Source organism: Struthio camelus, chromosome 5 (assembly GCF_040807025.1).
Source record: "Struthio camelus isolate bStrCam1 chromosome 5, bStrCam1.hap1, whole genome shotgun sequence".
NCBI lineage: Eukaryota > Metazoa > Chordata > Aves > Struthioniformes > Struthionidae > Struthio > Struthio camelus.
Window position 1 is genome coordinate 17,324,683 of NC_090946.1, and position 14,046 is coordinate 17,338,728.

The window sequence follows — 14,046 nt, forward strand, 5'->3', positions numbered from 1 at the left end:
TGTGTAAATTGGTATTTCTCCTTATACATCCACGTATGTATCCAATTATTGTACTCTCTGTCTGTAACTTGCTATTGTTTTATAACAACTGAATATGACTTACAAGGAAAAATTCATCTTAAATGGAGCACTGAAAAGCTAGTAAAGTAATGAGGCAGTTCAAGACAGTCTTATCAGCATTTTAGTATTTACTTTTCTAGATACTACTTTATATTGTTTTAGTTAGTTTTCTCCGAACATTTGTTTCTTAAGCACAACTTCATGTTCTACGCTAGCTGAGCAACTCAGTCGCGCTTGTGTTTCAGTAAACTTAACTCCACCTATACGTTATACAAAGATTGTTTTCATTTGAATATTCTTTCTTTTCTGTCTTCCAGGTTGGAATGTCCACAGTAATTGACTCATGTAAGAATTGTACCTGCACTTCTGAAAAAGATCCAATGACTACCCAAAACATTCTGCAATGTGAACCAGTTCACTGTGAAACATCTTGCCCCTTGGTGAGTTCAGATTCTCTAGACTGTGCAGTCAAGACCCCAATTACAACACCACTAGAATTCTCTGTCGTTGCCTCAATATACTTTCTCTTTCATCTCCTTGTGACTAGGGTCATGAATATAAGATAGAGCATGGAGAGTGCTGTGGAAAGTGTGTTGAAGTAGCCTGCAGAATCAAACTAAGTAATAACACTGTTCAGGTGCTCAGTGTAAGTATCCCTTTTAACTGTCAGATCTCTGTTTTAGTCAATACAGGTTAGAACAGCTAACAGTCAATTCATGTCTCTTCCTAGTAAGAACTAATTAACATGGAGATTGCTCTCTGTGAAAACTAGAGGCCAGTTTTCAGAACTGAACACTTAACTGGAAAAAACAAATCCTTGACATATGTGCTTAACCAGGCAGTGAGAAGAGGACAGAGGTCAATTATAGATTTCTAAGTTGTAACCTGAGTGTTCAGATCCAAGATTGAAGCTTTTAACCAAGCCACAGTTTGAAAGTTTGGTTCTTCCCCTTTACCACTTGAAAGAATTTTGGAAAAATCTGGTAATCTTTGAGATGTCAACATTTGATTAGTTCAGTCACTTTTGAAGTAACCATACTATACTTGATAACAATGCAGAAATAATACTCATGTTCTTTTAATCTTAGCTTGATGAGATCCTGCCACTCGATCACTGCAGCTATTACAAATGTGAAAAAATTGAAGATCAATTTGTTGCAGTCCAAACTAAAAAAACATGTCCCGAATTCATGCCAGGAGAATGTGATCCTGTAAGTTTTAATCAATTTTTCATCTATTGAATGCAACACCTAAGAACAAGAAGGAAAGGATAAAGGTAGAACATGACAAAATTGCTTTCACTAAAGTTTCAGGAATGCCTTAAGAGTGAAATCAGTCTTGCAATCAATAAGAGAAGCTTAGTATTTTTATATGAGGCTACAGGGATGCAAGACTTCTATGTGGGGGCACAGCCATCAAAATACTCATGGTTTCATTCGGTGTTCATCACAGAGAAGCCTTCTGGCCATTAATAATGCTAACCTGTATTCGTGCTCCTGCTTTTGTCCTCTATGCACTAACACAAATCCTTCCTCTATGTTTCTGCAAAGGATGAAGCAGAGACTACTCCTGATGGCTGCTGCAAGATATGTAAACGTAAGTAAAGCTGCGTTCAGGTTTTCCCCTTAAAGACATTACATTTGACTTCTGTCTGTTTTTGAGTAGAAGGGAGGAATGATTCTTCCATCCTCCAATTTATTCTGCTTATCAAGATCCTGTGTTTCACTGATCGTCTCTTCAAAAAGAAAAGCAATTTTGTTTGCTGGATACTGAAATCCGTAACTTAAGCCATGAATGCTCAAGCCTCAGCATTGCTATGTTCCAAAGACAGACTACAGCGGAGAGATTAAACAAAAAAATCTAAAATCTCCAGATACATTACACGGTATTCCTTAACTACTGTTTCATCCTGTATATGGATTCTCAATAATCAGATATCATCCAGTTCAAAATTAGTTGTTTTCGTATTCATTTAGTTCTCAACTAGAAATTTGAGGCATCTGTTTATTTTTTCCTCTTTTTCTGAAGCTCCAAACTGCAAAGCTTACAGCAAAAAAACTGTGATCCGCCACGGTGAATGCGAATCTGCTGAACCTGTGGAACTGGCGTACTGTGAAGGGACTTGTCCTGGCTCCTCAGTGTAAGTTCCAAAAAGTTAATTGAACATCTCCTTGGATTCGTTTATACTCACGGTCTCTCTTCATTTAGAGAATCAGTTAGCACTGATCACAGAATATCAACGAATGTGGCGTGCTTATGAGAGCCAAGTGATTCAATTGAATAAGCTGGGTTACAGATTGAGGTTTAAGAATTAGGCAGGATTAACAACATTGCTACACAAATATGATTGCCACTCACTAGCTGGCACCATGACAATAATTCAATCAAGTTCTCTATGTTGTATGACTGATGGCAAAGCACAGAAATGATAAATTGCAGAACCCTGAGAAACGTTTATGTTGTGGACCTTCTCTGATTTACACCATGATAAAACTACTATAATTCATACAGCAGAGCTATTTCTGATTCTCCAGAGTGGAAGAACACTGGGTCCTGATTCGCACATATTCCTTTTCTTCAATTTCACTAATAGGAAAAATAATTCACAACTATTTATAGATGTTAAGGGCCAGTTTATTTATAATGCACTCCTATAAGTACAAAGATGACTAAAGACAGATTAGCAGGACAGTTTTATTTCATACCAACAATTGGTCTGTAGCTTTCATTTTTCTCATTGTCTTCTACATGCTAAGGACTAAATTTGGCATAAAGGAAAGATGATTGTTAAAGAACTGAAAAAACTCATTAACAGCAACAAAAATTATCTTGTTTGTTTTTATATCTGGAGCTATATGTACATAACAACAGGTTTGGACCTGTTATTAACAACAGGTCCAAATATGTGCCCAATAAAGTAAGAAGGAGCTTATTCTGAGACTCAATGGAAGGAAGAATAGTTTCACTATTGAAGGGACAGGTTATTAAAACCACATTCACATATATATTATATACACACACTCCTACATATGTATACACAAACATATGCACACAATTTTTTTTTTTTAAATACAAATAGATATAGATATATAAACCCAAAAGTTACTAGGGGTTTTTTTGGTGTGTCAGTTTTTAATGGGAGGATATGCTTTTTTTCTGGTGGGGCACAGGTATTCTGTTGAAGCAAACCAGATGCAACATGACTGTAGCTGCTGCCAGGAGCTCAGCAGCCAGACAAGAGAGGTGACCCTGACTTGCCAAAATGGAACAAGCATCAGTTATAACTATGTCTATGTGGAACAATGTCAGTGCACGAATGCATGCATTTCAGAAGCCCCCGGAGAAGAAGGTTTCCAGTGGAAGAAAAGTAGCAGAAGACAGATATGATCACTAGGAAAAGAAAACAGAGCCCCTAGAAAAGCTGGAATCATATCATCCCCCAAATAACTTGTACTCCTTCTTAAGCTATCTTATTTCAGTTTCTGTTATTATCTTTTCTTATTTCTTAAGAAGTTAAAGCCAAATAATTAAATCTTAGTATGTACTTTTTAAGTGATACAATTTAAAGGGAAAAATGGAAGACCATGTAAAATAATCTGCATACATCATGGAAATAAGCAAATATGCATCAGTTTAATCAAAAAATTCGTATTTTGGACAAAGTTGTAAGGGCTCTCTAAAGACAGAACCATAAAACATTGTGGCTACATTGGTTTTAGCTCTTGTGGCTAGAGAAAGTTTTATTGCATATCATTTTTATGAATGTAATATTCTTACCGACATCTCAAAATGACAGGGAAGACTGCTTTCCTGTACATTTTGTCTCTTATTTGATCAATAAAACTTTCAGCATTTTTCAGGTTTGGTGACTGGTGACTTTTTGATACTTGTCTTCACTATCTAGAAGATGGATAGTTAAATGACACCAGGGAGTTTTAAAACTCAGATGGGTGTAATCTCTAGTGGCCTTTGGGAATGAAGACACTCACACAATCCTGTTTTTGGATGAGGTTAAATTCTTTACCCATGGCTAAGTAGCTCTGCTCACTGGCATAAAAGGTACTCAGAGGAAGAATTCATTTGCTCATTGTGTTCTGATTCCCAAGACAGAGGGAGAACATGTAGGCTGTGGTTTGTTTTCCTTATAATGAGAGGTCAGGTCCAGAAGACAAGTCTATTAAGAGGAAGGGGAAATTTTATTCATCATTATTATTCTGCATTCTAGACCAGAATGCATATCTGGCTTTAGAAATCAACGGTGGCTGCTTCAGTTTGAAGAAATAAATCTATGTATGAATGAAAGCTCTAACCTTCTATTTAAGGTGAAGTCAATGAACTTCCTAAGAAGAAAATTTTCCTCCCCATAATTCATAACAATATTTGCAAATAAGTTCAAGATACATTTTTAAACTATGCATGTTTCCTTCATTATCTAAAAGATTTTGAATGGATTTAAACTAAAGAGAAATTTGGCTGCGTTTCCCCCACAGTAGTTCATCATGTTTACCTGAACTGTCTGAAGCATTTACTGTATCAGTAGCTGTTGTAATAAAAGTTTGAAATCTGTCCTGGAGATTTAGCCGAAGAATAAAGGAGGAACTGATTAATCGAATAATTACACATTTTACATGTGTTTATTTAGAAGTGAAATTCAATCCCTGAATGAAGTCAGTAGCACCATGTCCATTGGCCTTCTCGGCATGGTCTGATACCATATTAGTATTAACTGATGTGGAGAAATAAGAGGGCTTGTAAGCTTCGCATTTTACTGTTAAATTCATTTATCCCTCAGCTATCCCATTTGCCTGTCCCACAGCAGGTACACAGGCTCCAGCAGAGTTACTAGCTCAGATAGTAGAGCACACAGCTGTACTGCTCCTAGCATCTTTTTTGATCCAGTAATCAATCCCCTTTTCATGGGGAACAGAGTCTGAAGCCACACCAGCTGTGTACCATGCGCTCCGTAACTTCACCATGGCACCCTCAGTACCATCAGCTACTATGAGGAGACATCCAGTCAGTTCTGCAGAGCGACTGCTGGATCAAGCAGTTTGACAGCTTCAGCACTGCCTCCCTGCTCTCTGGCTTCCAGAGCGTTTACCACTTCGGGCATCACAAGCATGCAGAGAGTGTACAATTGGAGCTAATAACCAGCACTTCTGCCTGTGGGAGGCCTTACCTACCTAAGAAGCATTCACGTAGGTTGGCTGTTATGGCCTGGCGAGACAAAGTGAGGCCTGCAGAGCTGATTGGGTTTCTGCATGCTGAACCTGACCTATGACCTAGCACACTAACAGCGACATGAAACAAAATCTGGAAGCGCTTAAAGTTGGCTTTGTCTTTAGCAGTGCTGAGGCCAGACTGAAGTCAATAGAATTTGCAAGTGTATCCCCCTTCCACCTTAGCCCCTATACTCTGAGTACTTATTACTATGTTCACAAGTTATAAAGCTTCCCTCGCTTTTTCTAGTCTGCTGGTTTTCTTGAATTATTTTAAGCGCTGTATTAAAGTATTGGTACCTTCCAGTTTAAATCTTAAGCTGCCCTCTAATGGTCATTATTTGCTTCTCTAGAGGAAACTAAAAGGGGAAATATTTCCTTAATTCCACTGGAAATATTAAGCCTTGCAAAGCAACTTCAACCATCAGAGATCAGTATTGGCAAAATTACCAGTTGAAAATATGTTAGCAGAACCTAAGTTACGAAGATGCAGAGGCGATTTCTCAGTGTTGGATACCAAATTATTTCCAGTTAACTGATCACCGGCCTATGAATTAAACTTGATGGCCCCACTGCAATCATCAGTGGATATGTACTACATTCATGAAAAAAATTCACACCATAATTCACCGTTCAGAAGAGATTACCTTGGTGAGGTTTTTTTCCCCCTTGAAAACCAACCCATTGGAAAATACTAGAAACCACAGAGTATTCTCTGATCTCCTTAAAAAACAGTTTCCAAAATTTTAAAACAAAATCTATTCACCCCAACCCCCCCCAAGCTTAAACAGAAGAAAACCCAAGGGACTCGTACCCTTTAAGAACTCGTACCCTAAACAGAATTCATCATTTTCTTTGAAACTAATGCTAGAGTTGGCATTATAGAACTAAGGAACCTCTAGAAGTGGATACTTTAAAACAGAGAAATTAACCACACAGAAAAACATGATGACGTGTTTGCTTGATGTACAAAAAGTTAATATTAATCTTAAAATATATTTAGCTATTGTCTATTATATCAAACTCCACAGAACTTGAAATAATAAAATTAATACAATGCAAATATATGGAAACTTTTGCTATAAATTTGGTATGTTAAATATACAATCATAGCAGCAAAACAGTTCCAGTTATGGAACTACAGATTAGTAAATAGCTTAATATTTAAAATGAGTGGCAGGATATAATATAAAAATCAGTCCTGGGCTCTTTTCCTGTGATTTCTACAATGTATCCAGTTAACCAGAAAATGCAAAATTTTCACCCTGTGACATTTTTCATGACCAAAGGTTATCCTGATGTTACATCCTGATGTTTCACTAAAAATTACCACAGAAAAGCATTTACCTATATCAGGAAATAGAACACTAACCTGTCCAGTCAACTAACTTGTCAACTACAGGGACTTTTGCAGTAGGGTTATGTAGTTATGCATATGGTTATGTAGTAAGATTCATATGTACAGTGAAACTATCCAGTTAGTGTAATCTATTCATGTCTCCGCATAAAGCCTCTTCAACAAATTAAAAAATTTAAACAGTTAATTGAATAAAGTAGCCCATTAGCAAATAACCTACAGGTTTTATGGTCTGACAATCTAACATCACAATTGGGCAGGTATGAAGGTTATGTTGTTCTTCCATAATAGCGTATTTGTGGAACTGCGGTACTTAAATGAAAGACATTCATAGGTTATAAATGAGCATCTATGACATATACCTTGAGTTCATAAGCAGGAGAACAGAATTTAACATCACTGAACAAGCTAAACTGAATGAGATATCTGCATAGGGGCCTTTACTTCCCAATCCACATTAGTTACTTATGCTTGCTGTAGGCTTTCCAAAATAGAAACGGTATACCAACAACATCCAACCAGCTGAAGGATTTGAAGATGGCCAAATAGTTTCATCTAATCTTTGAAATTACTTTTAGTCCAATTCCCCTGTAGATTAAGGAAGAACAGCTCTGAATTAATTCAGTGAACAAAAGAAAAGTAGTTCCCTATTTCTCAGTCTTTCCATGTCTTAAACACATTTTGAAAAATTATGTGATCTAGAAGTATTAAATAATGAGGGAAATATTTCACCCTTTATGCCAGCATTTCTCTTTCTTACCTTCCAATGCAATTGTTGTTTCCTCTTCTTTTTTGAAACAGCACCTCCTAGTGGAGATTTAAGGAGTGTATTTCATTAATTTCTGCTTCTGACTTTTACTTGCCTCCCTTCCTCTATTGATAGTTCATCGCGTTTCCCATGTTTTAATACAATAACATTATGCGTAAGGAGGTAGATTCATTCATGTCACCTACTTGTCTATCAACAAGGTTTCCACAAAGAAAGAATTAACAATTCTACCACTACCCAAGATATACAGACCTTGGATCAGTCTCCAGTTAATCTTATTTCTAGAGCCTCTGTCTTTTCCACTTTAGAGAAGCAGAATATTAATTGGGTTTTACATCCAGAAGGAATGGATTGAGGATTTTTCTCTTGCCTAAACTTCCTTCTCTGCCTCGCTCTCAACTTATATTATAGCACAAGCAAGTATTCTCATTTGAGATACAAAAGCAACGTCAAAAACACCCACAGATGCTGCATTATAATATCTTGCATCACAAGAACTTTGTGGCTGGTTGTTTATACACAGATAGTTACAACATAGGCCTTATGGTCATGCGGTTTGCTGATAGCTGGCTGTGCTGGTATTCTGAAGTAATTAAGCTCCCTGATTTTCCCAAAAGCTTTAACTAATTTTGGGAGGGTTTTTTTTGTTTTTTGTTTTTTGTTTTGTTTTGTTTTTAAATTCCTCCTGCTGAGGATGGCAGTAATGAATCACCTTCGACACAAAATTACACAGAGTAGCTCATTGGACTGAGTCATCTCTTGAGGTACCTTTCACCACTTTTGCTGTATTTCAATATTAAGATACAGAGCATGTTAAATTCTTTGGAAACATTCACTCAGCAAGAAGGCTGAGTCCCAGTCCTAAAGGAATGAGAATCCACATCACATGGAGGTAAGCCCTAAAGTATGACAGAAAGTATTTAGCTCCTCCTTGCTTCCACGCTGTGTGAACATGTTGAAGTCCTAAGAGCCTTCCATTCTTCCATCTCTTTTCAAATGAAACTTACCCCAGAGAGGCTATCAGGAGATTGTCTCATGAGCTGTTCCAATGGAAGTGTTTAAATTTATATTTTAAAGTATTCCCATACTACTCTGTTGTCGGGGGGGGGGGGGGGGGGGGGGCGAGAGAATGGGACAGGATAGGACAAACATTTCTCTTGGCACTATCCTGCTAAGATTTTCTGATTTTTCTGATTCAGGCATCCACATTTTAGTAGTTTTAAGTGTTTTTTTCAAATAGACAAAAATAGCACTTGAAAATACATGAGTTAGCAGGATTGAGAGCTCTTCATGCTATAGGCCATATGCTTATTTTTAATTTGAACCAGGGTGGGGGAAAGGGGGAAGACAACAGTACTTTGTTGTCACATAAAGTGAGTGAAAGAGTACCTAGCTTATTTTAGAATCGGAAAAAATTTTAAAATAAACTGAATCATCTCTCATTCACTTCCAATGACAAACGCATTAAAATTAAGTTGCCCATTTGTATCTTCCTGCTTCATTAGTACAGTGAATCTTTTAAAAATATGTTCTAAGTGAATTTTTGAACACTCCAAACAGCAGTATTTCCACATAGTTCTCCAAAACATAGATTAAAACTGATCTTAGCTGCATCTGTATTTCTATTTGCTTTCAACAACTTCACTTCTCCCATTTATGATAGTTTTACTTCAAAAGTTATGGTATACCATAAATATAGTCTATCTGTTCTTACATAATTATGAATTTTGGAAACATAGTAAAGAACATGCTTCTAACATATACAAACTGCAGCACGAAAATAGATTGACTTGGTTTCTAAACAAGCTTTGTAAAGGTCTTGGATAGATTAGTTAAGCTGTCTTCAGTAACCTATGACTTAAAAACTGAAGCACAGAAGATTGTTAGGATGGGTTTTCTTTTTTTCCCAACTTGTTCTAAAAAAATGAAAATTAAAAAAGTTAAAACAAAAAGCATTTGCATTTCTTCCTGGAGGCCCTATTTTAATAGTTTTAATAATTCACATTACACTGATTTCTCTTCACACCCCCACACCTCATGGCTGCTCTATTACCATTGAAATGAAAATGCTAATAAATATTAAACTTTTTTTTTAATCTCAATGCAGCAGAGAAATGTGAAAGTCAGTAGTAAACTTTATGTTCTAAAGTGGGATAGAAACTGCTATTCAAGGGCTACATAAAAACATAATTTGAACACAATTTCATTTGATGTTAGGTGCTAACAGGACATTACAGAAAGAAACCTAACAAAGTTGAGTTGTGAAAGATTTCTCTCAACTATCATTTGTTAAAAAAATTAACTTCCAATAAAAATCATGCTATGAACTGCACACTAAAACCCCAAATGTTAGCTTGGTAATGTATTAAAACTACAAACAATGAATTCTTGCTGAGCATAGCAATGCTTTTAAATGAAAAAGAGGACTTGGGCTAGCTTTCCAGTCAACCACAGAACTAAAAGGAGTTGCTACCTGTAAACCAAATCTTTAAACTTCAATAATTTAAAACTTAGCAGATTAAAAAAGCCAGTTCTTATCACGGCTAGCATAATACAGAGAGGCTATTTTGTCACTCTTCCTTCATATACCATTCTTCTCTACAAAGCTCTCCATGCACACGATGGAGCATCTTCTCCACATCTGCACCCCTCTTCCCTCCTCCCTTGCTCCCTGACACGCCGTCATTTGAAGAATGCAATCTCACTGTTCCCTTATTCTGTCTTTCAGACCTGCAGTACTGTAACACATTCTTCAAAGAGTAACATCTAGACCAGGTAGAAAAACGCACATTTTTGAGCATTTACTGTACTAGAAGATCGCACTTCTAAGAACTGAAGTGTAATTTGTTAACTAATGACTGAATAAAAGATAGCTATTCATACATGTTGAATTCTAGATCAGTCTATAGACAGAGATTCAAATAATCCTCCTCTCCCACAGAGACATGATACATTCTCATTTAGATTATACATTTATTAATTTAGAATGAAAAGTTAATGCATTTAAGAGTGCAAGAAACATATTTGGACACTGGACCTCAATACAGCGAGAAACAATGTCTTCAGAATTATTACAGCAAAAAACATCCTCTGTATGGTATTACAGATCATCCAAATAAAGCAATAACATTTGTAAGAGGAAAAAAAACATTCAGTACCATCAGCAGATGCAAACAGCAGTAGAGAAGAAAGTAGCAAGGATCTAGCTAGACAAAAAGTGTTCCTATCTTTAGCAAGTTTAGGCTCTTTGCAGGATTCAAACTAGTACTCTAAAGCACTAACTTTTAGCAGATGCCAGTCTTATACAGCTGGCTTTGGCTCCAGGCTGCTTGAAGCTGTTGAGAAGAGCAGTATCAGAGTATCACCCTGTTAGAATTTGTCAAAAGCTACAATCGTAATGAGTGACAATGTTTTTTTTTTTTAAATCATGAAAAAGACATTCCGTTCCAGTGCCTTCATTTTACAGGCCCTCGAATAACTACTCCCTGCCTTTTTTCATGTCTCTCCAACCCAAACCTAACAATAAGCAGCTTGACTGAGAGGAAACGAATGCTGAAAAGTTGAGTAGGCTCATGATCAGTGTTTTGTTCTTTTTAACAAGTAGCACATCTTGACATAAGAGTTTCAGCTATAATAATTAATCAAGACAAAAATCCCCAGAACAATATGTTTGAGTAACATGCCGAAATCCATCTACTGGCCATGCCGCTCCTACATTTCCCATCTGCAACTCATACAACTACTGCTTCGCATAATATTTGCCTAAAACAAACAAAAGAAACTGTTAAGAACAGGAGCTACAACTCTCCCAGAGGCCTGAAAGTCAGTTTATGAATGAACCTGGCTAACCTAACCTTCTTGCTTCCCCTTCTGAATGTTAGGATTGAAACAGGGTGTTTATTCTGTGCTTGCAATTCAGCTGTAATAGAATGCAGTACAATTTACCAGCCGTTAAGTTCAACCATGATCGCTTGCTTTTATAAAAAGCTGTTATTACGGACCCCAACATTTTAATATAAAAATTTATATATGTACATTTTCCCTGAATTATTCCATCCCTAGCAATTCATGCTATCTGTGTAAAAGTTAGAGCAAGGGACTCTTCCTGGAAGTGGTATCTAAGCACTAAATCCTTACCAAGATTTATCCTCTTGGGTGACATGCCACAAATCACTGTGCTATGAAAATAAAGACCAAATGCCTCTATACCTATTCAATCACAAAATTTAACACTATTGTAGGGAAGGGACAAGACCACTTTCTTGATGAACACCTTGTTTGTTTTGGAAACTAAACGTGTGGTGACTCCATATATAAAACAAGAAACTATAGCCTTGAATGTCATTATTGGAAAGCAGATAGAAAGATGTATAAAGACACGCTTTCAAAGGGAAGTTTAAGACAGGAGGGGATTCAAAAGAAAACTTAAAATCACGCATTATGAAAAGATTATTTTAGAAGATCAGAAACTGGGATGATTTTTTGGTACTGTATTTTAAAAGTTTCAGTATCACTTTCAATCATAAAAAAAATAAACATTCACACTCTACCAAGGCTACTTAGAGGCTTCTTGAATGTAGTCGGGAAAATCAGCTTTTCAGCAGATAAGAAAAAAATCTTACGTGTGGGAAATGAAACAAAGCGTGGAGAAGAGGAGAATAAGGGTCTATTTTCCTTATTCCAAACCTGGCTTTAAAGTTCTCGTGAATCACTCAAGAGCCTACATTTCAAATGTACATTCTAACTCCTGAAAATATAAAAGTCTATGGCTATTGTAGAAAGTATTTGAAGTCAAACATTAAAAAGACAAAACAGCAACATTGCACATCACTGATAAAATATACTGGTGCATACTACTTTAAAGTGCATTACTTCACCATCTACAAAAATACACATCGCAGAATTTATCCAACAGTTTTAACAGGTGCCTACTTCAAGATTCTGCAGCTCCAAGATGATCTGATGTCTGAAAAAAATGATACTAACAATAAATATCAGCAACCTCCAACCTCTTCTGAGGATCAGACTAACTCAGATATGTTAAATCTTCTCCTACAAAGAATTTATTCCCACCTGCTTCAAATAATATTGAAGTAATTAGAGCAACCTTAATCCAACAAGTCACTGGAAAACTTTAAATACCATTTGAAGATTCCCAAAGCTACTTTTCATGTTTATTTCAGATTAAATGAAAAAAACTCTTATAGTAACTTTTCCACCAATGTAAAATGATAATTTGGCTGAAATTTAGGTGTAAAGAAAGAAGTCTAATAAACAAATCACAGGTTTCTGCTTTTTTAAATACAAGACAACCTCAAATAACTGTTTACCATGTCATTAATTTTCAAGGTATAAAATCCTTCTGTCTGCGTTCATCCTTTGGAATAACTGTGGGAATGCAGAAGTAAGTACTAAGAGTGCAATTAGCTGTCGGAGTACATTAGGGCTCAGTCCTGTCCTCTGCTACAGCAATACAGACTGTACTGTTATCTGTTAAGATTTTACAGATACATAACAATACTATATGACAGGATAAAGCCCTAAACACACTCCAGTTAATACATTGCTTTGGTGCCCAATAACTAGGTTGAATAGAAGATGCTCATTACAAGGATGAGCAGTGCAACCTAAAGAATTTAGCTTATTCAATTAAAAATTTTCATCAAGGACAGCTGACTCTCACAGCAATAACTAAACACCACAGGACAAGCAAAAGGGCCTTTGCTTTTAATTTCTGGCAGAAACAGGCTGCTTGATGAAAACAAATTACATTAACAAATCAGTTATGTTAAAAAGGAAACACTCCAGAGAGTTTTTTCAATCTAACAAACAGTAGTATATCCTGTACTGCATAGAGTTACTTTGTAAGAACTTGTGTTTTGAAAAGGGGGAGAGAAAGGAAAAAGCAGCATTACTCCCCACCCAAGTCAGAATATAGCCACACAGGGCACAGCTGAGAGTAAAGATGCTTCAATGCTGTTGTAGAACACACACACACACACACACAGAGAAAAAGAAAGTGAAAAAGATCCAAACGTCCACAGAGAAAAGGGGATACAATCTTTCATACAGGATACGCTAACAGAAAACTGTCAGGAAATTCTTCCTCTAGCTAAATCCCTGGCTTGGCAAGTAAAAATAAAGGTGGCATCAAGGACGGGGACAACGCAGGAAGTGGGGATCTATGATTCTTCAGCCATCTGAAGCAAGGAGTTGATAGCTGCATCCTTGTTCCCCCTCTGAGCTTCTAGCACTGAGTGGATTACTTCCCTGTCCATGTTGGGAAACATGTCCTGGATAGATTTCAGGTCCTCTTCATTACAAAGGTGCTGAGGGTTCACTGCAGGAGGTGGTATTGCCACTGGTACCATGCCGGGATTACAGACTGCAGGCATTCCTGAAAACAAAGAAAGAAACAAACAAAACCATGAAAAAAAAAAAATTAAAAGACTTTTGAAAAAAATGAAGTGGCTCATGCCTCTCTCCCCCAGCCTGCCAATTTCAACGTACTTTCAAACACATACTCAGGAAAGAAGCTGCAAAAATTGTCTCTAGACTGTTGCAACCAGAAGACGTTATTCTTAAATGTGTTCTTTGCCCAAATTCTGATCTGTTCTCTATATACTATGGTATGGCAACAG

The 14,046-nt window shown here is 36.6% G+C and overlaps 2 protein-coding genes across 4 annotated transcripts in view; one reads left to right on the plus strand and one right to left on the minus strand.

Moving 5' to 3' along the window:
• The window catches only part of LOC104143777 (mucin-5AC), a 44,968-nt gene extending 41,048 nt beyond the window's left edge, over window positions 1-3,920 (plus strand). Inside the window, exons 35-40 of the mRNA XM_068944760.1 lie at window positions 378-500; window positions 608-706; window positions 1,149-1,271; window positions 1,611-1,656; window positions 2,089-2,200; window positions 3,231-3,920. Of these exons, the coding sequence (XP_068800861.1) occupies window positions 378-500; window positions 608-706; window positions 1,149-1,271; window positions 1,611-1,656; window positions 2,089-2,200; window positions 3,231-3,447 (720 nt within the window). The 3' untranslated portion in view covers window positions 3,448-3,920. The remainder of the gene's footprint in view (window positions 1-377; window positions 501-607; window positions 707-1,148; window positions 1,272-1,610; window positions 1,657-2,088; window positions 2,201-3,230) is intronic.
• Window positions 3,921-10,364: 6,444 nt separating this feature from the next.
• TOLLIP (toll interacting protein) overlaps window positions 10,365-14,046 on the minus strand; it is a 28,431-nt gene continuing 24,749 nt past the window's right edge. For all 3 annotated transcript variants that reach the window (XM_068944762.1, XM_068944761.1, XM_068944763.1), the window contains one exon: window positions 10,365-13,802. In XM_068944762.1, coding sequence (XP_068800863.1) covers window positions 13,588-13,802 — 215 coding nt within the window. In that variant the 3' untranslated portion in view covers window positions 10,365-13,587. The remainder of the gene's footprint in view (window positions 13,803-14,046) is intronic.